This window comes from Peromyscus eremicus, chromosome 17 (genome assembly GCF_949786415.1).
Source record: "Peromyscus eremicus chromosome 17, PerEre_H2_v1, whole genome shotgun sequence".
Lineage (NCBI taxonomy): Eukaryota > Metazoa > Chordata > Mammalia > Rodentia > Cricetidae > Peromyscus > Peromyscus eremicus.
This window is the reverse complement of record NC_081433.1, coordinates 58,813,193-58,838,331: the sequence shown is the minus strand read 5'-3', so window position 1 is coordinate 58,838,331 and position 25,139 is coordinate 58,813,193. Positions and strand designations below refer to the sequence as shown.

General features: G+C 41.4%; 1 protein-coding gene across 1 annotated transcript in view; it reads left to right on the top strand.

The window, feature by feature from the left end:
- The window catches only part of LOC131894259 (kinesin-like protein KIF16B), an 87,954-nt gene that overhangs the window by 60,287 nt on the left and 2,528 nt on the right, over positions 1 to 25,139 (top strand). The window contains exon 11 of the mRNA XM_059244483.1: positions 434 to 892. Within this exon, the coding sequence (XP_059100466.1) occupies positions 434 to 892 (459 nt within the window). The remainder of the gene's footprint in view (positions 1 to 433; positions 893 to 25,139) is intronic.

Sequence of the window (25,139 nt, the reverse complement as noted above, 5' to 3'; positions counted from 1 at the left end):
AAAGGACTACATAGTACAGAAGGGAGAGGTTCCTTTCATTCCTGAAGCTCCTCCTTTCACATTCTATTAATCTGGCTGGAATGTAAAATCCAGGTCATAACATTTGGAGAGGACACATTTTGTCCTTTTATTTTTATATCTCCCCATTATACAGAGAATGATGATGTTAGGTAGCCAAGAGCAGAGGAAGAAAGGCATACATCTGAGAAGGTTCCTTTGGAGGTTCCTGAAAATCCTGGGCCTTTTACTCAAGCACAAAGGAAGCAGAGGTTACAAGATATCAGCAACTGTAATGATAAAATTAGACTAAACAACAAACATTTGGAGACAAAAATCAAGACTGTGACATTAACAGACAAGTGCTAAAATGAAAATGATTTATGAAAAATCATAAAATTTTTAATGAAAAGTAATATCTCAATATTTTTTAAAGGTTAAAGAAAAGAAGTCAGGGTATCTGCATGTACCCGTTTTCGAGTCTTTTGAGCACAGAATCGCTGCTCTGCGGGCTACCGCACACGTTGAACCAGCTCCTGCTGCCTGCCCTCGTGATGCAGGTGACTTGAGTGACATGGACAAGGCTTTCGAGGCTCAATTGGCCCGTGCAGTTGCTTTGGCTGACAGCACTGAGCACCAAAGATGGCAACCGCACACTGACCCTGAGCTTGCTCCTGGTCACCGCACTGGTGACGCCAGGGACCCTCCTCACAATGCTGACCTGGCTCTTGACAAGCTCAGTATTGATCTAGAATCTGCTCCTCTCTGTGGTCCCAGTGACACTAAGGATCCTGCTAATGACGCTGACCTAGCTTTTCACACTGCACATCCAACTGGCCGCTTCAGACCAAGCATGAGCACCAACAACAGGTCTGACCTTCCAGATTCTACAAGGGTAGTCTGGAGATCTTACCAAGAAGCTTCCAGTAAAAAGAACGATGGCCAGGGTAAGTTAGTCCACAAACAGTGGTTTAAAATAGATGATTTTTGTCCCAGAAAACTAACTCTCTTTGGTGCTAATACTTATGATTAATAAATTCCATGCTTTATATGGGGCTACATAGGCTTTACCTGGTACCAGAAGAAAGTGATTTTCCCCCAATTGTATTGAAAATATATAATGTAAAAGTAACAAAGTCAGTTCAGTCCACCAAAACTGACCAAATAATGTTAGCTGGATCATGGTTGTCTCCTGTTCTGGAATGAGAATTATTTTCTCTCCCAGTGATAACCTTGTGTTTTTGGAGTGGCTAAGCATATACAGAGATATCTAACTGTTAAATGCTAGTCAGTGTCTGCCTTTTCTGTGGACATACACTGACTTGTGAGGATAGCATCATCTCTGAAACACTCCAAAACAAGCAGCATAAAACAAAAAAAGGAGCTTCCAATTCACACACCTTATATACAATGATGCTGATGATACTGCATGAGATGATGCCAATAACGACACTGATGCTGCTGCCCATAATCCTCTTGATGACGCCACCAATGTTCCTGATGATACTGCTAGTAATTCTGGCTTTTGCTTTTCTTCCTAGTTGGTGCTGCAGTTGATTGACAGTCCTTTGAAGCAGTCAAATTGATATCTATATTAGCAAGAATTTTAAAACATACAGAAATTCAAAAGAAAAAATATTCCTCTGAAAGAGGACATTCTATTTATTGAACTCTGTACACAAATTGTTAATAATTTTCAATTAAAATACACTATGGAAAAACTTTAATCTGTTTCTTGGCATTAGATAAACTGACTCTATAATCACTCCATTGTATAGGTAAGGGGAAGGTTTTTATTATAGGAGAGAGAGAGAGAGAGAGAGAGAGAGAGAGAGAGAGAGAGACAGAGACAGAGAGAGAGAGACAGAGAGAGAGAGACAGAGACAGAGACAGAGACAGAGAGACAGAGAGCAGCTAGAGGCATCCGGAAGAATTCAGAGCAGAAAGAGAAAGAAGCAGACTGAACATAGCCAGCAGACAGGAACTGTCTGTGAGAGAAGCAGAGCAGGACAGAGAGAGAAAGAGAGGTGGGGAGAGGGAGAAGGGAAGAGAGAGAGAGGGGGAGGGAGAGAGGTGGGGGAGACATAGAGAGGGAGAGGGGAAGAGGGAGAAGGAGGGAGAGTATTGCTCTTTCACAGAACTTGAAAGAACAATACTCAACTTCATATGGAAAAACAAAAAACCAGGATATCCAAAACGATCTTATAAAATAAAGGAACTGTATTGGGATTTTGATGGGGGTTGCACTGAATCTGTAGACTGCTTTTGGTAAGATTGCCAATTTTACTATGTTAATCCTTCCTATCCATGAGCATGGGAGATCTTTCCATTTTCTGATATCTTCTTCAATTTCTTTCTTCAGAGACTTAAAATTCTTGTCATACAGGTCTTTCACTTGCTTAGTTAGAGTTACCACAAGGTGTTTTATACTATTTGTAGTTATTGTAAAGGGTAATGTTTCTCTGATTTCTTTCTCAGTCCATTTATCATTTGTATATAGAAGGGCTACTAATTTTTTTGAGTTAATCTTGTATCCTGCCACATTACTGAAGGAGTTGATGTGTTGTAGGAGTTCCCTGGTTGTGGGAGCCCATTTTCAGGTTCCTTGTGCCTTTACCCAGCAGGTCCTCATAGAGAGAATAATTAGGACCACGGGCCTGAGTGTAGGTGTCTGAGACAATCTGCACTTGGCTGTGCTGGGGGGAGAACTTTTGCTCCACCCCTTGGCGTTTCTATAAATACCCTGGGGCAGAGACACTCAGGACCCATTGGAATAGGTTCCAGGCCCTCTCGAGGCTATCTTGTATTTTCTATTTGTTTATCTCCACAACCTAAATCCTTCTAATATTTCCTGCTGCTCACACTCAAGAAAACTCTGGGGAATTGTGGGTTTGGTGGGTAAACGCCCCACAGAATGGTGCCATGAACAGGGACTAAAAAAAGGGGGGAAGGGACTAAAGACAAAGGAAAATAAGTTTTATTACAGAGTTTCTGGTTAAAGTGCAAGTCAGGCCCTGCCAGTGGACAAAGGGACATGTCCAGTGTTTAATGGAATATACACATATATGGACAGGGGGATTTATCCTCGAGAGAAAAGAAAGAAAAGGACTGGAAGGATGTCCAATGCTGCAGCTCAAATATCTCCTCTATAAAGGTTTCTATCTTGGCCGGGCGGTGGTGGCGCATGCCTTTAATCCCAGCACTTGGGAGGCAGAGGCAGGTGGATTTTTGTGAGTTCGAGGCTAGCCTGGTCTATAGAGCGAGATCCAGGAAAGGCACAAAGGTACACATAGAAACCCTGTCTCGAAAAACCAAAAAAAAAAAAAAAGGTTTCTATCTTCTAGGCAGGGTGACAGGGAGGCTCTCAGGAATCCACAAGGATGACCCCACCTGGGAGTATTGGCAGTGGTCTAGAGGGTGCCTGGACTGGTCTACTCTGGTGACAGGTCTAGTGAATAACCTAAATGTCATCATAGAGCCTTTGTCCAGTGACTTAGGGAGGCAGATGCAGAGATCCACACAGCCAGGCACCAGGCTGAGCTCCGGGAATGCAATCGATGAGAGAGAGGAGGGATTCTGCAGGCAGGGGATGTGGAGATCATGATGGGAAGACATGCAGAGATGACCAGCCACCCTGGTGGAAGCCCATGAACTGAAGACTAGTGGCTGTGAAGCCCCCATGGGACTGGACTAGGCCCTCTGGATACACAAGATGGTTGTTTGGCTCGAATTGTTTGCGGGGCACCCAGGCAGGGGGATGGATTCATCCCTGGTGCATGGGCAGGCTTTTGAGAGCCCGGTGCCTGTGGTGTGATGCCTTGCTCAGCCTTGGTGCAGTGGGGAGGGGCTTGGACCTGCCTAGGCTCAGTGTGCCAGGCTCTGCTAACTTCCCATGGGAGACCTTGATTTGGGGGATGTGGAGATATGGGGTGGCTTGGGAGGGCTGGGGGATGGGAATGGGAGGAGATGGAATCTGTGGGTGGTATGTAGAGCAGAAAATTTCTTAATAAAGAAAAATGAGAAAATGATAATATAAGCAATATATAGTAATAAATTGTAAACTGATTGATGCAAAAAATTTCTATCTCCTACTTCTTTCTCAATTTCTATCTGTGAAAAATAAGTATAAGGTATAGAGTAGTAATATAGTGTAGGAAAAACTTAGAAGTGTAATACTATGTTAAAAAAAAATTATTTAAGATAAGTAAGACAACTAGACAGAAAAAGTCTTCAATTTTCTAACTCTGGGGCTATGAATGCAAACTGGGAAAAAAATCTTTCTTTGAGCTTTATGGGTAGAAAACAAAAACGAAAACAAAAACTCTTCTTTGAGCTTATCGCACAGAAAAAAATTTCCTATGGAAGCTTTTGGCCTGGGGACAGTTAAAATGCTAAGTCCAAGTGACAGGAAAAAGTGATTTCTCCCTGAGGCAAAAAACGTGGGTGTAAGAAGCCAAAAAAAAAATGAAAACTCAGAAGTTTGGGGAAAATTTGGTCTTTCTCTCTCGGGGAAAAAAAATATTTCAAACTAAAGCTTTTCTTGGAAAATCTCTAAAAAGCCTTAATCTTTATCAAACTAAAAAGCTCTCTTAAACTTAAAAACTAAAGCCTTTAACTTTCTCAGAAAGACAAAAATTAGAATCACCTGAAGGTATTAGTACGGGGAATCACCTGTGATTAGCTCTAAGGGAAAACAACAAACCTGTTAAGACAGCAAAACCTCTCTAAGTCCTGTCTTTCAAGCCAGAAAAATCCTCCCTGCAATGAGGGAGGCAGGGCTTGATTTCCTAAAAACCTCTTCTAAGCTCTGTCTCTTCAAGCTAGTAAAAGGCAGCAGATCAGAATACCCTGAGGAAACGTTTGCGAGAGTGAAGAGCCATAAAGAGCCCAGCAGGAAATTGTTTACCCAGGAAAAGCAAAAAAGTCAAGCTTTTTCAGTTACAGCTGAGCTGAGGTATGGAGGGTTTTGTTTCTGAGTGAAAGTCTAACAGCATGAAAGGGTGCTATTAATTGCCCTAATGAAAAGATCCCCTGAAGTGATGAGCGGAAACCCTCTCTGTTAGCATTGTATCCTTGCTTCTAACCAACAACTGAGAAGCAAGTGGCCATTACCTCCAAGTTGGAGTGCATTCCAGAGATGCTAGAGTATCTGCAGTTGTAAACAACTTCCTGGAGCACAGAGCTGAGGCAGGAAGGTGCAGGACCCAGGGGAAGATTGCTGATGAACAAACAAAGCTAAAGCCGGTGGGAACAGTATAGTTGCCCGCTTTCCTACAAGTCCGAGATTGATAGGTCTACAGCTGCAGAAAGATCTGAGAAAAGCTTTCCTATCAGAGAAAAGACCTTTCTGGGAAAGCAGTAAAGCCAAACTACATCTACAGTTGGGCTGCCGAGTCAGAAACGCTGTCTGCATAAAGAGCCAAGCCAGGGCAGAACTAACAAGGAGTAACGTTCTTTTCTATCAGAAAGCATCTTCTTGAGAAAAGCTTTGTTTAGACTGACTCCCAGTGAGGTGAGGGAGCCCTTGAGGGGTTGATTGCCTCAGGCCATAAGCTCTGAGAGCACAGACAAATGAAAACAGTCCACTGCGAGCTTAGAGATGGCAAAAACCTCCCTTGCTAAGCTTGATTTATGAACACAAACCTCACAGACCCCGAAAACAGAAACGGACAAAAAGCCCCTACCTTCAGTGGCAGGAAAAGCTGCCACTTCAGTGTCAAAAAAATGTTTCTGGGGCAGAGGCGATAAACTGAGACCAAACTGGGAGCTGTCAGGGAGAAAGACTCTGAAGAAACAGAAACAGAAGGAACAGATTCCTCCCCAGAAAATGAAAGCTGCTAAAAGTTTGAGGCAGATTCTGGGGGCAGGGAGCCCCTATCTCCAAAGGCAGCTAGCAGAGGAACAGAGGCACAGCCTGAGATATCTGAAACTCTGCATCTGGGGGTAAGGAACAAGCAAAATGAGATAAAGATCTATCAGTGGGAGAAATTTCTCTGAATGTTGTGCCCAGATCGTGAGCCCCAGAGAGACCACTGAGGACATGCATACCAGCATGCAAAAGCAAGGTTTACTCTGTTTAAATTTACAAGCTGCGGCAGGGAAGCCGGTCCAATGCACTCATGGCAGTGAGGCCAGGAGGAGCTTGCCCTTTCTTTGTGAGGCTAGTTCTTAAAGGCACAGACCACAGAATTCATTCCCCACAACCCACCTCCCTCTCCTTGCTTAATATCAGTTTCATTTTTTCAGGCTTTCATGGTATCTTTATCTCTCGTTTGTTCAGCAACCATGTTAGGAGTTTTACGAGCTGTCTCCGGGGTTTGAGAAGTTTGGGCTGTTTTATGGCCAATTAGCCCCTACCAGATGGCCGAATATCCTGACTCTGTTTTTAAGTCCCTGTAGCTGATATCACCACCTGGGAACTTGAAAGGGGTCTAAGTTCTTATCTGTACTTAGGAATCCTGGTTTAAGCTTCTCTTTGTCTGTAGGGGATAGAGTGTTTTTTTTGTTTGTTTGGTTTTGTTTTGGTTTGGTTTGGTTTTGGTTTTTTTGAGACAGGGTTTCTCTGTGTAGCTTTGCGCCTTTCCTGGAATTCACTTTGGAGACCAGGCTGGCCTCAAACTCACAGAGATCCGCCTGCCTCTGCCTCCTGAGTGCTGGGATTAAAGGTGTGTGCCACCACTGCCCGGCTGAGTGGGTTTTTTTTTTTTACTGAGGTTTCACACTGAAGGAGCTATGGAAAAGCTCTGTTGCAAATGTTTTGTTTTACTCTGACTGGCTAAGGCAAACACAAGCCCTGAGGGAAGTTGGTAAAAGGAATGCCTGCTTCAATGCCTGCTAACAAGGCAGGTGCAGTTCTGATCCTGGGCCAGTGTCAAATGAAGGAGAGACACCTGTTGAAGCCAGCTCAGAACAGAAATCTCCCAGTGCCCCGTAATTGAAAACTCAAGCTTGGGCTGGAGAGATGGCTCAGAGGTTAAAAGCACTGACTGCTCTTCCAGAGGTCTTTAGTTCAATTCCCAGCAACCACATGATGGCTCACAACCATCTGTAATGAGATCTGGTGCCCTCTTCTGGAGTGCAGGCATACATGCTGTATACATAATAAATAAATCTTAAAAAAAAAAAAAAAAAAAAAATAGAAAACTCAAGCTTGGTTCAAACCTCCCCAGAGAAAACTTTGAAGGTAAGCCCAGTAAAAGAGACCCAGAAATTGACTCCTGGACCCAAAAAGAACTATGGGAAATGAAGTCCATGAGCTAGGTCATAACAGCCAGCGGATGAAGAGAAATGCATTCTGGGAAATGTAGTTTTTCAGCTAAAGATGGCGATACTGTCCAAAAACTTTTCAGCTCAGAATGTTGTTGCTAACAATAACAATATCAGGGTTAAAGTTTCTTCTCAAAGCAATGCTAGAAAGCTTAATCTTACCTCTTGAGAACTCAGATCTGACAAAAAGCTACCTATAAGAGCAAACAAGCCACTCTAAAATCCTTAAAACAAGGGAAAGCAGCTTATACACTGAACGTTGTTTTAGATATGAAGAAACTTATGGGAGATTTAAAAAGTTCTTTACCTCTTGAACAAACAGCCTGCAATGAGTGATTCCTTTGCAAATCTAATAAGGGAGATAAGGAAACAGGCATTCAAAAAGAAATGACTGCTTTATAGATGGAAAACAAATTTCATAAAATCTAGCTATCTTACAAAATAGAGTTGTTTCACCTGAAAGTTCCTTATAAAAAAAAACCAACGCTAAATATCACAGCTGCAAACAATAACAACATCAGGCTAATGAAGTGAAATGATGAAAATGCTTTCTCAGTAAGCTAATGAAGGATATGTTTCATGAAAGAACAATATGTTAACTCCTTTGAATAGTAGCAGTTTGGGTGAAAATATTGGGCTAATAAAAAATCAATCAAACATCATTGTTATATAAATCATGGCAAATACAGCTTTAAAAATCAAGAAGGGGAAAATTGTATCAGAGTTTGGTGGTGATTGTAAAGAGCAACTGCTGTGGGATGGTCTGTATGTCAAGTGTGTTGCTGATTGGTCAATAAATAAATCACTGATTGGCTGGTGGCCAGGCAGGAAGTATAGGTGGGACAAGGAGGAGAATAAAGCTGAGAAGTGGAAGGCTGAGTCAGAGAGACACTGCCAGCCGCCATGATGAGAAACAGCATGTGAAGATGCTGGTAAGCCACGAGCCATGTGGCAAGCTATAGATGAATGGAAATAGATTAATTTAAGCTGTAAGAACAGTTAGCAAGAAGCCAGCCACGGCCATACAGTTTGTAACCAATATAAGTCTCTGTGTTTACTTGGTTGGGTCTGAGTGGCTGTGGGACTGGCGGGTATCAGAGACTTGTCCTGACTGTGGGCCAGGCAGGAAAACTCAAGCTACAAGCAACTAAATTAATTTTCCTGATATTAAGGTTTCATCTTGCAGTCTGGGGATAGTAGGAGAATAAAGAGGCTTCCAGACTGCTGAGGAGTTTGAGACAATTGTAAGTAAGTCTCAGCAATGTCTTCAGACCTGTTGTAAGCTGCAGGTCTGGAACCTCACTCCAATTTAGACCACTATCATCTCCTGTTGGGAAATTGACTGTTATGGAATAACTAGCTAAGCAATTCAGAAACAGAATATTCCTTACAAGGTTTTTCTTTTCTCTTCCTTTTTGGGTTTGCTGTAAACTCACGTAGCTCTTAATAGAGTAACAACAATAAAACATCTGAAATGCATAGCAACAAAAGTCACTAAGTCCCAGAGTTAAGAGAAAGCCATTAAACACTCTTGTTTCAAAAGAACTCCCAAAATTATCAAAGCTGTCTATAAGCTCTGAACTTTAGAAATGATTTGCATACTTCCTATCTAGTTAAGAGAATCTTTCTAATAGAGATAGTGATAATAATTATGAATAAGAAGTAGAAAAATATTCTGACTTGCTAGAAAATGTTAAATCTCTAAGTGTTAAGAAATCTTTAGGTGTTTGCTAAGTTAGATATATGCTAATGGTAGCCCTATATAAGTTTGTAAAATAGATCTATAGAGTTCCTTTAAGAATATAAGCTTGCAAGAAGTATCTAAGGTAGTGTAAGATATGTAGTAATAAGTTTAAGAAGTAAAGATCTAAGGTAGTTCTATAATAAGCTTAAAGGAAGAATATAAGTAAGAAGTAAAGATGCTAGTTGTAAATGTAAGTTTAGATAAGAATATAGAATGAATATAAGAAGTAAATAAGAAATATATATGCTAAAGCAGTTCTATAGTTTCCTTAAGGAGTATAAATAAGGAGATGTTAGTATGTTCTATGTGAGTTTGTAAAACAGTGTAAATGTTGAATGTGAGTCTAAATGCTTTGCAAGATGTGAGTTTGTGAGTTTGTGAAAAAGTGTAAATGTTAATTGTGAGTCAATGCTTAATGTATATGGTGAAAAAACCTGAGACACAGAAGATAGTGTCATAGTAGACTGCAAAGCAGGCAGTCTGAGTGGTTTTCAAAAGCTCCAGAAGCTGCTAAGAAGCTAAGAATCATGGATGCCAGAACGAGCACAAGGCATTCGCAACTGAGATCCGTGGAAAATCAACGCAACACAGAAAAACCTGAGCTAACAGCAAAAAACGGTGCAGTTTAAAATATCACTGTAACTAAGAAGGTCTCTGACTTGAGAATGAAAGTTGCAGAGATGCTTGTTTGAACTAAAATTGTTAACTGCAAAAAATTTTGGTTGTAAAACGTCTCTTCATATTTGGAAGTGAAAGTCTGATACCAGAATTTACTACTTTTGAACTTTTTGAACTTTAAAAACTGTAAAAAATTACAAAAAGATTTTTTTTATGGATTTCTTCATATTTGGAAGGCTGGTACCAGAATTTATTATTTGAATTTTGGGACTTAATGAAATGAACAATAGTGATTTTATTGCTATGGGACAATTTTGAATTTACTTAGAGTAATGAACTGTTTTCTGAAATTATTTGTGTTAAAAATGGAACTGTTTAAATGAAGAAATTTATTGTTTCTATATAGACTCAAGATGCAGTTTTGTGTATGCATATATGCTTTATTAACTAGTGATTCATGGATTGTTTTGTGTTAAAAATGGAACTGTTTTATGTAACTGTTTATGTAAAAATGGAATTACTTATGGAACTGGTTTTATGTTACAAATGGAACTGTTTAAATGGAAAAATTTGAGTTTTCTAAGTAGGCTTGAGATTTTGTTTAAAAAAATTATAAAGAAAAGGAGTTATGAGTGAATTAAAGTTGAATGTATGTTTGCAAAAATTATGTTAATTTATTGATATTAATGCACCCTAGTTTTGTGAAGTTAAGGAAATATTTGTTTGACGTAAAAACATCAGAAGTTTTTCCTATGTTCTGTTAGCAAGTTAATTCAAATGGTTCTGTTAAGAGTTTGCTTTGACTATGCAGGATCGCTTGGCTCAGCCTGGAAGGAGGGGACTGGACCTACCTGGACTGAGTCTACTAGGTTGATCTCAGTCTGCAGGGGAAGGCTTTGCCCTGGAGGAGGTGGGAATGGGGGGTGGGCTGGGGGGAAGATGAGGGGGGGCAGGAGGGGGGAGAACAAGGGAATCCGTGGCTGATATGTAGAACTGAATTGTATTGCAAAATAAAAATAAAAAAAATTAAATAAAAATTAAATAAAAAGAGTTTGCTTTGAGATGTAAGATTGAGAGAATTATAACTATGTATAGCAATATTTATGTTAACCTGTTTATAGTAATGATGAAGCTAAGGGATTCTTTAAGCTTGCAATTGCATTAAGTTTTTGGTTTAGAAAGGGCTTGATGCAGCTAAGACTGCTGTAGTCACCTTGGACCTAATCCAACAGAGAAATGCCATCTTTATCATCCTCTACTCCCACACTGGGAGGTTTAGCAGCTATGAAGATTGCTGTAAGCTATTAATAATGAGCTATTTTTTATATATTAAGAAAGTGGGGCCTGTGGGAGCCCGTTTTCAGGTTCCTCATGGCTTTACCCAGCAGGTCCTCATAGAGAGGATGATTATGATCACGGGCCTGAGTGCAGGTGTCTGAGATGATCTGCACTTGGCTGTGCTGGGAGGAGATCTTTTACTCCACCCCTTGGTGTTTCTATAAATACCCTGGGGCAGAGACAGTCAGGGCCCATTGGAATAGGTTCCGGGCCCTCTCAAGGGCCTAAATCCATTTCCTTCTAACCTAAATCCTTCTTTCTAACATTTTCTGCTGCTCACACTCAAGAAAACTCTGGGGAACTGTGGGGTTGGTGGGTAAACACCTTGCACCTGGTAGAATTTTGGGGTCACTGATGTATAGTATCATATCGTCTGCAAATAGTGAAAGTTTGACTTCTTCCTTTCTAATTTGTACCCCCTTGATCTCCTTTTGTTGTCTTATTGCTCTGGCTAGAACTTCAAGTACTATATTGAATAAGTATGGGGAGAGTGGACAGCCTTGTCTTGTTCCTCATTTTAGTGGAATCACTTTGAGTTTCTCTTCATTTAATTTATGTTGGCTCTTGGCTTGCTGTAAATTGTCTTTATTATGCTTAGGTATGTTCCCTGTATTCCTGGTCTCTCCAAGACCTTTATCATGTAGGGGTGTTGGATTTTGTCAAAGGTCTTTTCAGCATCTAATGAAATGATCATGTGGTTTGTTTCTTTCAGTTTGTTTCTATGGTGGATTACATTGACAGACTTATGTTGAACTAGCCTTGCATCTCTGGGATGAAACCTACTTGATCATAGTGGATAAGAACATCAGGGAATGGGATGGTTGAGCTGGAACAGGGAGGGAGGGGAAATCAATGAAAGAGATACCATGATAGCGACATCGTGGGGATAGGGAGAAACCCAGTGCTAGGGAAGTTGCCAGGAATCCCCCAAGGATGACCCCAGCCTGGAAAAAGTGGAGAGGGTGCCTGACCTGAACTGGCTTGCCCCAGAGATCAGACCGGTGAATACCCCAACTGTCATCACAGAGCTTCTCTCCAATAACTGAGGAAACAGGTGCAGAGATCCACAGCCAATCACTAGACAGAGCTCCAGGAGTCCAGTCAAAGAGAGAGAAGAGAGATTCTATGAGCAAGTGCATCAGGATCATGATGGGGAAACATGCAGAGATGACCAAACCAAACTAGAGGGAACCCATGAAAGTTGGATCAAAAGCTGTGGAGCCTACATGGGACCGGACCTTTGCATGGCGAGACAGTTGTGTAGCTTGATCTGCTTGGGGGTCCCCTGGTGGTAGGATTAGAATCCAGCCTTAGTGCATGAGCCGACTTTTTGGAGACCTCTACCTATGATGGGATACCTCTTGCAGCCTTGAGGTAGGAGGAAGGGCTTGGACTTGCCTCTACTGGATGTGCCTCCCCATGGGAGGTCTTGCCTTCTTGTGGGTGGGAGTGGGGAGATTGGGAGGGGGAGGCTGGGTGGGTGCGAGGAGGGAAGAGGAGGAACTTTGGTGTATAAAATGAATGAAAAAAAAATTTTTTAATTTTATTTTATTTTTCTTAAGAAATTTTCTACTCACTCCTCATGCTATCCACAGAACCCCTTCCTCCTTCCTCCCACCCCCAGCCCTCTTTCCCAAGCCACCCGGCATCCCCACATCCCCCAAATCGAGGTCTCCCATGGGGAGTCAGCAGAGCCCAGCTTACTGAGCCTAGGCAGGTCCAAGCCCCTTCCCACTGCACCAAGGCTGTGCAAGGTGTCACACCACAGGCACCGGATTCCCAGAAGCCTGCCCATGCACCAGGGACAGATCCCGATCCCCGTGCCTGGGAGCTCCCAAACAGTTCGAGCCAAACAACCATCTTCCATATCCAGAGGGTCTAGCCCAGTCCCATGGGAGCTCCACAGCCACCAGTCCGCAGTTCATGGGCTTCCACTAGTGTGGCCGGTCATCTCTGCACATCCTCCCATCATGATCTCGATGTCCCTCACCTGCAGTATCTCTCCTCTCTCTCATCAATTGGATTTCCGGAACTCAGCTTGGTGCCTGGCCGTGGATCACTGTATCTGCCTCCATCTGTCACTGGACAAAGGCTCTGATGACAGCTAGGTTATTTGCTAGGCTGGTCACCAGAGTAGACCAGTCCAGGCACCCTCTGGACCACTGCCAGCAGTCCAAGGTGGGGTCATACATGTGGATTCCTGAGAGCCTCCCCAGCACCCTGCCTCTTCCTATTCCCATGATGTCCTCATCTATCATGGTATCTCCCTCCCTGCCCTCCCACTCTGTCCCTATTCTAGCTTGCCTACCCCTCATTCCCAGTTTACTCATGGAGATCTCATCTATTTCCACTTCCCAGGGTGATCCATCAGTCCCTCTTAGGGTCCTCTTTATTAGCTAGCTTCTCTGGAGCTGTATCACACAAATTCTTAAGCTGTCCCCAGGTAGAAGGATCAGCTGCCTGCTCCAGCCTTCTGTGTCTTTTCCCCCCAGAGTCATGTCATTTATCTTAGCAGCTGAACATCCAAAAGACTCCTCTTGCTCATGCTGGATTTTTTCAACGTTGATGTGATCCACAACCTTATGTTTCCTGTGAAAACATAAGCATACACTTGACCCCATCTTAACACTTTCCCTGGACTCCATTTTTATGTTAAAACATCTTGATAATATACTGGCTGACCCAATTCAGCAGTTTTTCCCACAATGCCATGTCTTTCATCAGCTATTGTTCCTATTTCATTAGCATTAAAAAATTAAAGTTAGTAAAGTATTATGCAGTCTATCGCTGGGGATTCTCATATCCCCCTTTGTTTTATAAGCATCTTTTTTATCATGTGATTAGGTCTTTTGATAACTACTTGTCCTGTAGGATTATATGGAATTTTATAATATGTTTTATGCTGTAATGTGTAAAAAAAAATTGTTTCATTCTACTGGAAACATAAGCTGGGGCATTATCAGTTTTCATTTGTATCAGTGTGCCCATTACAGCCATTGTTTCTAATAAATGTATAATTATAGAATCAGCTCTTTCAGAACTTAAGGCAGATACCTATTAAAATCCAGAGTATGTATCAATGGTATGGTGAATAAATTTTAACTTTCCAAATTTTTTTATGTGAAACACATCTATTAGTCAAATTTTATTTTTCTGTGTACCTTTAGGATTAGTTCCTATAGATAAAGGAACTTGATTATATAAAGAACAAGTAGGACAGTTTTGGGTTTTTTATTATTATTTTCTTAGCTTGTTGCCAGGTAATGGTGAAAGGTTTAAATTCCTATATACTGGGACATCCTAGTGTTTATTAAACTTGATATTCTGGCCACAGTCCAGCAGAGGCAGGGATTCCAGAAGGGGGCAGAGATGCATAAGCTCCCTCAATAGGCCTGGAGGGGCAAGAGTTCCCAGGAGTCTATGCCACAGGTCTGTGTCCATCAGAAATATGTGGTGATGTTTCTCCTGTCTTTGGAACAGGGATTCTTGGTCTTGGGTGTCTATTAGTTCACAGTTAGAACACATAATCTGCATTTCTGCAAATGAAACTGAATGTCAGGGAAGCTTTATAAACTACCCAAGAGATTTCAGTGTTCCTTCAAGGTGAGCACAGAGGTCTAGAGCAATGCTTGCCTAAGCAAAGTTCCAAAACCTCAGCACTGGCATCACCTGGAAAGTGTGAGGCAGGAAAATCCTCAGGCCACACCACAGACACCTGACTCTCAAGTCTGGACACACACACACACACACACACACACACACACACAGGGAGAGACAGAAACAGAGACAGAGACATAGAGAGGCAGGGACAGAGAAACAATGAGGTGCTGAAGAAATGCAAAGAGTGGTTTTATCTCAGACAGGACCAAGAAAAGTAATGATGAGTCCTAGGTTTTACAGCCACAAACTGCAATGTACCAAGTGGGACCAGGGCACTCCACCTGCTACCAGGATCTTTTAGCACACAATCATTTGCCAGGAAAGTAGCAAGACTCACCACAAACTCAGAACAACTAGCATCTCACCTAAACCATCACCTATCAGGGTCTCCCCAAATGCATGCTGGGAACCCATGCACTACTACCTCAATCCCTCAGTTGTGTGACTCAGGCCATAGGCTCTGGATTTCAAATGGAGGAAGCAGAATGGTCTGAGTCCCCATCTCACTCCTGCCCAGGCATCAGGCTTTACCTCTGGGAAGCACTGAGAGACATGCCATTGGAAACAGGGACAACCTGTAGGTGCAGTGTGGTGGTATTTTACTTGTACTGAAATGTGATTTTAATTGTATGTTAATAAATAAAGTTGCTTGGGGGTCAGAGCTATTAGAGCCATAGCAAGTGCGTGGCGGCGGTGGCACACGCCTTTAAGGACCTGGAGGGCAGTACATACAGGCAGTGACAAGGCAGTCACGTGTTTGGGTTTACAACCAATGAGAAGGCAGAACAGCTAGACTATATAAAGACATACACACAGGAAGTAGGTCCCTTTCGGAGAGCTCTCTTGACTGAAGAGGATCACTGAAGCAGGAAGGGTGAGGCTCTTAGCTCTGACCTCTTGGCTTTCTTCTCTGAATTGGCTCTGTGTATCTTATTTAATAAGACGGTTGGTTATATCTACATTTGGCGCCCAACGTGACAAGAATCCATTAAAAACCGCTTAACTTGGCTTGGCGGCAGGTCCGGTTTCCCGCCAGGGCGGCCGGCTCCCTAGCCCGGGCCCAGGTTGGCTTGGCCTCAGGCCGGACTAACCTTGAGCTACTTGCTTAAAGCCAGTGCTACAAACAACTCAGGCCTGCCCTGCCAAACAGGGCCCCTGCCTGTAAAGCCAACGCACGTGGTTGGAGCTTAAGGTAGCCAGAGCCAAGGCTTGACTAAGCTCAAGCAGGAACACATGGCTGGATTCAAGCTCTTAGGCAGAACTTGCGGCTACGGTTCTTGTGTGCTCTCTCTCTCTCTCTCTCTCTCTCTGGACTCACACCTCGGACACTAGGTGGCTGTTTTGAAATTCCCTTGGATTGGTACTGTTCTACGAGGGCTTGGTAAGTCACTTAACATATCAGATATTTTAAAGGAAACTATTTAAAAGAAAAATTTTTTTCCACATTAAAAAAAAATGGGTTTTCTGTGTACATTGGAAGAAAATTGGGCTTTGTTTGCAATTTTAGATAGTCTGACAATGGAACAGCTATATGAGAAGATTAATGTTGATCAAATTATGCATTTTATTACTATGCTTATCCTCATTTTACTATTTAAAAAGATAGTCAATTTAAGTGCCAGGGTGACAGCTTTAGAAAAACCTGTTAAACCTGTAAAAACTCAGACAGAAGAAACCAACAGTGAAGTTGCTTCAAGATTGGATCATAGGGTTACAGAAAGAAAGCCTGTTTTCACACGGTCACCCTTAATTTGTCCAGTAACCGTACAGCAGTTGCCTGATCAAATGACTACACAAAATATTTGGGCTCCAATTGAAATGTTAGATTTATGAAGGTTTAAGGAGGCAATAGTATCTTATGGCATGCATTCCCCATATGTAAAGCAAATGTTAAACTCTTGGTCACCATATAATAGTATTGTACCACAAGACTGGTGGGAGCTGGCACAAGCTGTTCTTGAACCCAGTCAAAGGCTTCAGTGGCTAACTTGGTTCAAGGATGAAGCTAAAAACATAGAAAAACAGTGGAGGGATAAAGGAATACAAGTCTGCCAGGATCAGCTTATTGGAGAAGGTAAATATGCTTCAGACAAACACAATGTTTATATGATGTCCAAACCCTAATTTAATGTTGAACAGCAGCCTTGAATGCATGGGACAGAGTTGAGGAACCAGGAGAAAAAAAAACTGAGTCATTTACAAAGGTTGTACAAGGCCCAAAAGAATCTTTCACAGATTTTTTACAAAGACTGGCTTCAGCAGTAAAGAGAATGGTCCCGGATTCAGAAGCTAGTAAGATAATAAATTGAATCTTTGGCCTTTGAGAATGTGAATGCAGCATGCAAAACAATAATCAGGCCGTTAAAGGCAAGATCTGCACCTTTGGAAGATTGGATTAGAGACACGGTTAATGTTGAAGCTCATGAGCATGATGATACGTGGGTAGGAGAAGCAATTTCAAAAGGTTTGAGGAATGTTAGATGTTTTGGATGTGGAAAGCAAGGACATTTGAAAAGGGATTGTAAACAGGTCATTCCTAGAAACAATGTTTCTTCAAGGAACAATGGCAACAGAATGCCCCTTCCTTCTGGAGTATGCAGAAGGTGTGGTAAGGGAAAACACTGGACCAACGAATGTAGATCAACAAGGGACAGACAGGGTAATCCTTTGCCTCAGTCTAAGGGAAACTCCCAGAGGGGCCTCATGCAGGCCCCAATAGCAAATCCAGTTCAAACCTTTCCTGCAGTCGTAGAGGAAACCCCTACCCAGAGCAATTAAATAACCAAATGCCTATTGGAATAAGTCATGCTGGTCAGGATGATGAAACAGAGAGAATAGAAAATTCAGGAGAAAACATAAAGAAAATTTTTTGGCAAACTTCTATTAATGAACAAAGACCAAAATTATCGATAAAAATAAATGGTGTTTTGTTGTCTGGTCTGGTAGAACCAGGTGCGGACGTTACCATAATTGCACCAGAATTTTGGCATCCAACTTGGCCTCTTCAGGAGGTAAATGTTCAACTGTTAGGAATTGGGACATTATCTCAGGTGAAACAGAGTGCAAGATGGCTCGAATGTATAGGTCCAGAAGGACAGAGAGGAAAATTGAAACCATATGTAGCTAACATAGCTATGAACCTGTGGGGTCGAGACTTGTTGCAACAATGGAATATTCAGATTAACATCCCTCCAATCTCAGAAACAAATCATAAACTAGCACATGTTTCTGAGAGAAATATTAGAAGGCAATATTCTGAATGGTCACCAGCCATCCATATTATACAAGAACAGGGCACAACAACTGATGATCTTCCAAAGACAACAACAGCTCTACCTTTAAAATGGTTAACAGACAAGCCTGTTATGGGTCCAGCAATGGCCTTTAACAACAGAGAAACTCCAGGTTTTAGAAGAGCTGGTAGAAGAACAGTTAAATGCTCAGCATATTGAGGAATCAACCAGCCCTTGGAATTCTCCTGTATTTGTTATTAAAAAGAAATCTGGTAAATGGAGAATGGTAACAGACCTTAGAGCAATTAACAAAGTAATTCAGCCAATGGGCTCTCTACAATCTGGAATTCCTTTGCCTACTCTGTTACCAAAAGGATGGCCTCTCATAGTTATTGATTTAAAAGACTGTTTCTTTTCAATACCCTTACAAGAAAAAGACAGAGAAAGATTTGCTTTCACAGTGCCTACTTATAATAATTCTCAACCGGTTAAAAGATTTCAGTGGAGGGTCCTCCCACAGGGAATGTTGAATAGCCCAACTCTGTGCCAATATTTTGTACAACAGCCATTGGAAGTGATATGTAAAAAATTTCCTAAGTCTATAATTTATCATTATATGGATGATATTTTACTAGCTGACTCAAATGCAGATACTTTAGAAAGAATGTTTGAAGAAGTAAAGAAAATTTTGCCTTGCTGGGGATTTCAAATTGCTCCTGAAAAGATACAAAGAGGAGATTCTATTAATTATTTAAAATATAAAATAGAGCTACAAAAAATTAGACCCCAAAAGGTGCAAATTAGGAGAGATAGACTACAGACTCTTAATGACTTTCAAAGATTATTTGGAGATATTTCTCATCTACGAACTATTGTTGGGGTAAAAAAATGATGAACTGCATAATTTGTTCAAAACCTTAGAAGGTGATAAGGACTTGAACAGTCCAAGAGAATTATCACCTGAAGCTGAGAAAGAATTGGCCTTGGTAGAAAAGAAAGTACATGAAGGGCACATGGATCGTATTGATCCAAAGCTGGGTTGCATTTTGGTTATTTTACCTTCTAGGCATTCTCCTACAGGAATATTAATGCAGAGGGAAGATATTATATTAGAATGGATATTTTTACCAAATAAACCAAACAAAAAATTAAAAACTTATGTGGAAAAAACCTCAGACTTGATTTGGAAAGGAAAATTGAGACTTCATCAATTAGCATAAATAGACCCAGCAGAAATTGTCGTACCTTTAACTAAGGAGGACATTGAAAAATTATGGACAGAAAGTGAACCTTGGCAAAGAGCTTGCAGTAATTTTTTGGGAGAAATTAACAGCAAATATCCCAAAAGCGATAGAATTGATCTTATAAAGAGAGCTTATTGGATCTTGCCTCGAATTGTACGGGAAAAGCCCATATCTGGAGTTCGTACATTTTATACAGATGCCAACAAGGAAAGGCAGGTTACAAATCAGAAAATTTAAGTAAAGTGGTTCAAAGTCCTTATAATTCAGTTCAAAAATCAGAATTGTATGCTATTCTGTTGGTATTAATGGATTTTTCAGAACCTCTCAATGTAGTAACTGACTCTCAGTATGCTGAAAGAGTAGTATTACATATTGAGACTGCAGAATTTATCCCTGATGCTTCAGAATTAACTTCACTATTTATTCAATTACAAGATACAATCAGGAAAAGGAGTCATCTTTTATATATAACTCACATTCAATCCCATACTGGTCTGCCAGGCCCTCTAGCACAAGGCAATGATGAGATTGATAAGTTATTAATAGGAAATGTGCTGGAGGCCTCAGAATTTCATAAAAAACATCATGTCAATAGTAAAGGTTTAAAAAAGGATTTTTTTCATAACCTGGCAACAAGCCAAAGAAATAGTAAAGAAATGTCCTACTTGTTCCTTCTACAATCAAACGCCATTACCAGCAGGATGTAACCCAAAGGGTACTCAAAGGAATGAAATCTGGCAGATGGACGTGTTTCACTTTGCAGAATTTGGGAAACTGAAATATGTACACCACACTATCGATACTTATTCAGGATTTCAGTGGGCAACTGCTTTGAGTTCTGAAAAAGCTGATTCTGTAATCACTCATTTGCTAGAAGTTATGGCCATCATGGGTATACCTGCACAAATCAAAACTGATAATGCTCCATCATATGTCTCTGTTAAAATGAAACAGTTTTTTGCTTATTACAATATAAAGCATATTACAGGCATACCACATAATCCTACAGGTCAAGCAGTTATAGAAAGATCAAACAGAACTCTAAAGGATATGCTAAATAAACAGAAAGGAGTAACAAAAACCCCCAGAAACAGACTGCATAATGCTCTATTAACTTTGAATTTTCTTAATGCCAATGAGAAAGGAACAACAGCTGCAGAGAGACATTGGATAATAGAAAAAACTACAGAATTAAATCAGCCTACATACTTTAAGGATGTGCTGACCTCAGAATGGAAACCAGGGTATGTGTTACATTGGGGACGAGGTTTTGCTTTTGTTTCTACAGGAGAAGATAAGTTGTGGGTACCATCAATATTGATAAGGGTTCGATTTGAACAAGAGAAACCTCTTAATTAGAGGAGGTGATAGTTCTTCAACCAGCATGAACATTCAATTTAAACTAACTTATACCAGTAACACATGTCTTTTTATTTAATCAGATAATAACTTGCCAAAAAGGAACATCCCCAAAATTAGTCTTGGGGAAAGGTTTTTGTTTTTGTCTTTTAGGAGAATGAAGGTTAAGGAATCTGAAGAACACTGGACAAATGAGACAACTGAAGAAAAGGGACAAATCATCTATCCCAGGAAACAGAGTGAAACGGCATATGGGTATATATTATCTAAAAAATTTTATGTCTTCTTAAATGTTTGTTTCTGCTTTTCTCTAAAGATTTAACACTATTGGTCTTCTAATAGTCCCAGTCCAATTAAAATTTAAAGCTGACTTTGGAGTTAGAGAATGGCTCTCTCCTTCTTTAAACTCAAGCATGTTGTTAAAAGGAAAATGCAAACTCCCTGTATCATGCCAGAATAAAAGAGCCATCTTCTGCTATGGGACAGGAGAAAAGCCAAATTAATTAAGGGACTATTCTATTACTAATCTCAACTCTTTGATTCTATTCTGATTCTTTAAAACTTTTCTTAAAGTATAAATTTTATATCAAAATTTACAAGATTAATATATATAGATATATAGATATATATACATTTTAAACTTTGTTAAGATATGAATGGTCATATAGAGTACTAATTAATTCTAGAAAAAAGGGTTCAATTAGCTGCATATATATGTCTTTGTGTTCGAGTCTCTTATCAGTTTTCTGCAGGAAATCACAGCCAGGCCTAACATCAACTGAAGTCTCCAGGAAGAAGATGGGGCCCCACAACAACAACAATTCCACGTGGACAATAATAACATCACTAAGCTGACAAACATCATCTACAGATCAGCTTTGAACTACAAGGTGCTCAGAGCAATTTTGAGATGACTAGCTGAGATGATCCAGTCTCAAAGACTACTTGAATAAGGACTTGAGATAAACCCTGAACTTTGGCATTATACACAGAATGGATAATGAAGGATATAGTTACCTTTCCTAGAATTTGACAATTAACCTAAAATTTTTCTTTCAGGATAAAGATAACTTCGCCCATACCCAGCAGGAAGCAATTTTAAGAATACAACGCCCACATTCCCAAAGAGGTGGTGTGGGACGGGTGGTTTTTTTGGTCTTTTTAATGGGTTTTGGGTCTGGGATAATTTTCATTGTTTAGTGGGGGTTGGTTACAAGTTGTTGTCAAGGGTTAGAAAAAAGGCTAAGCAGATTAGATTTAAGGTTCTTGTTTAAAAAAAAAGAGAAAGAAAGAAGAAGAAAAAGACAATTACTAGTTTTAAATACTTTACATTGGATTGGATTGTTTTATATTGTATACAAATTATATATATTGAAATTGATATTGTTAGAAAATGCTATATGTATATTTCTAATTGTACTTATACCGTTCATTTAACAATGCAATTTTCTGATCCTTGAATGTTATTATTACCAACTATTAGGATATAAAGAAATGAAAGTTAGTAGTTAGACATTACAATAGAACTTGTAGTCATATTAGATATGTTTTAAAAGTTGAACAGATATATTTTAGATAGGTCATCTTCAAACCCTTCAGAGATCTACAGAATATGGCATTTAAAATGTTTTAACAACTTAGAAAATTTTTCTTTTTTGAGAAATGTTGGCTCCTGGCAGTACCAATCTACTTCAGAGAAAATATGGGCATTGAAGAAACTGCATATGGAGCTAACTTTCATTGTGGCAAAAGTTAGCCACTGGACAACAAAGTATCCTTGAATCAACTGCTGACAAAATGGACAGAGAGGACATTAAACAAAGGACTACTGATTCTTGCCAAAAACAAGTGTGGTTATGGCTTTATCAAAAGGCATCTTCTGAGGCCAGGACAATACAGCACCATCCCTGAAGTGGCCTTCACAATTCGGAAAAGGTACAGTGCCCTTTTCTTCAAAGGCAGCTGAACAGGCAGTGGGCCGATGGCTTCTGATGTGCAATGGGACAGTAGCTGAAACAGTTATTCTTGAAGAGTAACTAAGCCCACACCTCTCAATAGTAGACTGGCATTTGATAGAGGAATGTGGAGAAGAACAGGATGCTGAGATGAAGCCATATATACACAGCCAAGAAGAATGGACAGCTGAATTAAAAAACCATCAACAATTTCCAGAATTTAATCCTTTAATCCCAGCACTCGGGAGGCAGAGGCAGGCAGAACTCTGTGAGTTCGAGGCCAGCCTGGTCTACAGAGTGAGTTCCAGGAAAGGCGCAAAGCTACACAGAGAAACCCTGTCTCAAAAAAACAAAAACAAAAAAAAAAAACAAAAAAAAAAAAGTTCTTAATGCTCGAGAATGACAGTCGAGTCAACCTGACAGACAAGGCTGCGACAGAACACACTCCAAGCCCAAGCCTTAGCAACTGCTCTGAGGCCCCCACAGCCCCCACAAGGGGTACAAGTAAAGTTGGCCATGAGGCTCCATCCCACCAGAGCTCAGCCCAAATCATCTCCACCAAAAACTTGCTTCAAATGCAGCAAGCACAGCCACTGGTCACAGTATTACCCTGACCCCCAGCCACCCAGGAGGCCATGCCCTGTCTGCCGACAGCCTGGGCACTGGAAATCAGAATGTCCCGTGCAGGCTCGTCCTCTATGCCATGCCATGGAGGTCCAGCCTCACCAACATCAGCAACTGAGATTCTTCTGGCCTTTGAACTCCCAAGCCTGGCAGAGGATTGATGCAGCCTAGACCTACTGGCTCCCATTGCCCTCTCCCAGCCTAGGGTGATACTGTGGGTAACGGGTAAGTTCATTGACTTTCTTTTGGACACAGGAGCTACCGATTCTGTTTTGACATCTCACTCAGGTCCTACAGTTCCCTCACCAATTTCTGTCACGGGGTGGACAGGACCCCTTCCTTCCCACTTAAGACCCTGACACTTCCTGCATTCTTGCAGGGTGATTCTTCTCACACTCTTTTTCTGGTCATACCTGTTTGCCCTGCACCTCTGCTTGGTTGCAATGTTCTTAGCGTTTTTGGGGCCACACTCACCTTGGCTCCCACACTCTCCTGAGTATTTCACAGGGCCATTCAAGGGGCCTTCCAGATATGTCAGCCTCTGCACCAGCTTCGAGGGCACCAACCAGGCGAGGATTGGCAGGTGGACTTCACTCACATGCCCACATCTAAAGAACTCCGTTACCTCCTAACTATGGGTGACACCTTTATCCTCAGGAAAGGCTGAGAAGGCCAATGGGCTCATCAAACAACAGCTCACCAAGGTCTCCATTGAACTCAGGTTGTCTTGGCCCTCCCTTCTCCCCACCGCCCTTACCCGCCTCCAGGCCACCCCACACTCTCCTACAGGCCTGAGCCCTTTTGAGTTTCTTTACGGAAGGCCCTTCCTCCTCATTCACCACGTCCCAGCCCAAACTCCCCCACTGGCCAGGTACCTCCCCTACCTCCCTCTTCTGAGGTCCCTTCTCCATTCATACTGTGATCCTCACCACCCCCTCGGCTGCCAGTTTCCTGGGACATCCATGCTAGACATCTCTCCAAATTCAAGTGGGCATCAATTCAGGATACATGGTCTGTCCAGCAGCTGGGACCCTCCACCCTCCGGTTTTCCAAGATGTCTCACTAAAGGGCCTATCTGCTCTTCTGCTCTGTACATTCATCTTTACAGTACAACTAGGGCAGATGTTAATGATCTATTTTTTTTCCCTAGAAACTTGGCTTCTTTGCTTCCTCAAGAAACAGATGCCTGAAGTCTCCAGGATGACAATTAACCAGATGCTCCTCCACTCACAGCTCCTGCTGAATATGAGCTCACCAATTCCCAACTTTTCTTCCCCAAGTCGCCCCATGCCCACAGGAAGTAGTCAGACTTGAACCAGCGTCCCTATACCCAAAGAGTCTGGGATGTTCTGGTGGAAGATCCACCTCAACTACCCTCCCCCATCTCTTTCCTCAAACCTACTCCTTCAAAGCCTGTTCCTCCCCCAGAGAGGCTCAAGACCACTCCCACAGGGTATATAAGCTGCATCCCAGAAAACAGACATGTGGTTCTTCTGGTCTCTCATCCCCATCTCCTCTCTGAGGCAGGGGAATCACCCAGGAATGCTTTACTCATTAAACTTGGGCTTTTCCAATTCAGTCTGATTAGGTTTAATTTGGATTGCTTCATCGGTGGAGAGTGCAAAAACTTACTCTTTTTTTTTTTTTTTTTTTTTTTTAAAGATTTATTTATTTATTATGTATACAATGTTCTGTCTGCACACATCCCTGCAGGCCAGAAGAGGGCACCAGATCTCATTACAGATGGTTGTGAGCCACCATGTGGTTGCTGGGAATTGAACTCAGGACCTCTGGAAGAACAAGCAGTGCTCTTAACCTCTGAGCCATCTCTCCAGCCCCTTTTTTTTTTTTTTTTTTTTTTTTTTAAAGACAGGGTTTCTCTGTGTAATAGCCTGGCTGTCCTGGAACTCACTCTGTAGACCAGGCTGGCCCTGAACTCACAGAGATCCACCTGCCTCTGCCTTACGAGTGCTGGGATTAAAGGTGTGTGCCACTGCCTCCTGGCTCAACAGAGCAGACTCTTAAAGAATTATCTAGATCAGGGTGAAAGGTGGCCTTGATTGTTCAATGCCCCAGCCCCCTGTGGGAAGCACTTCCCCTA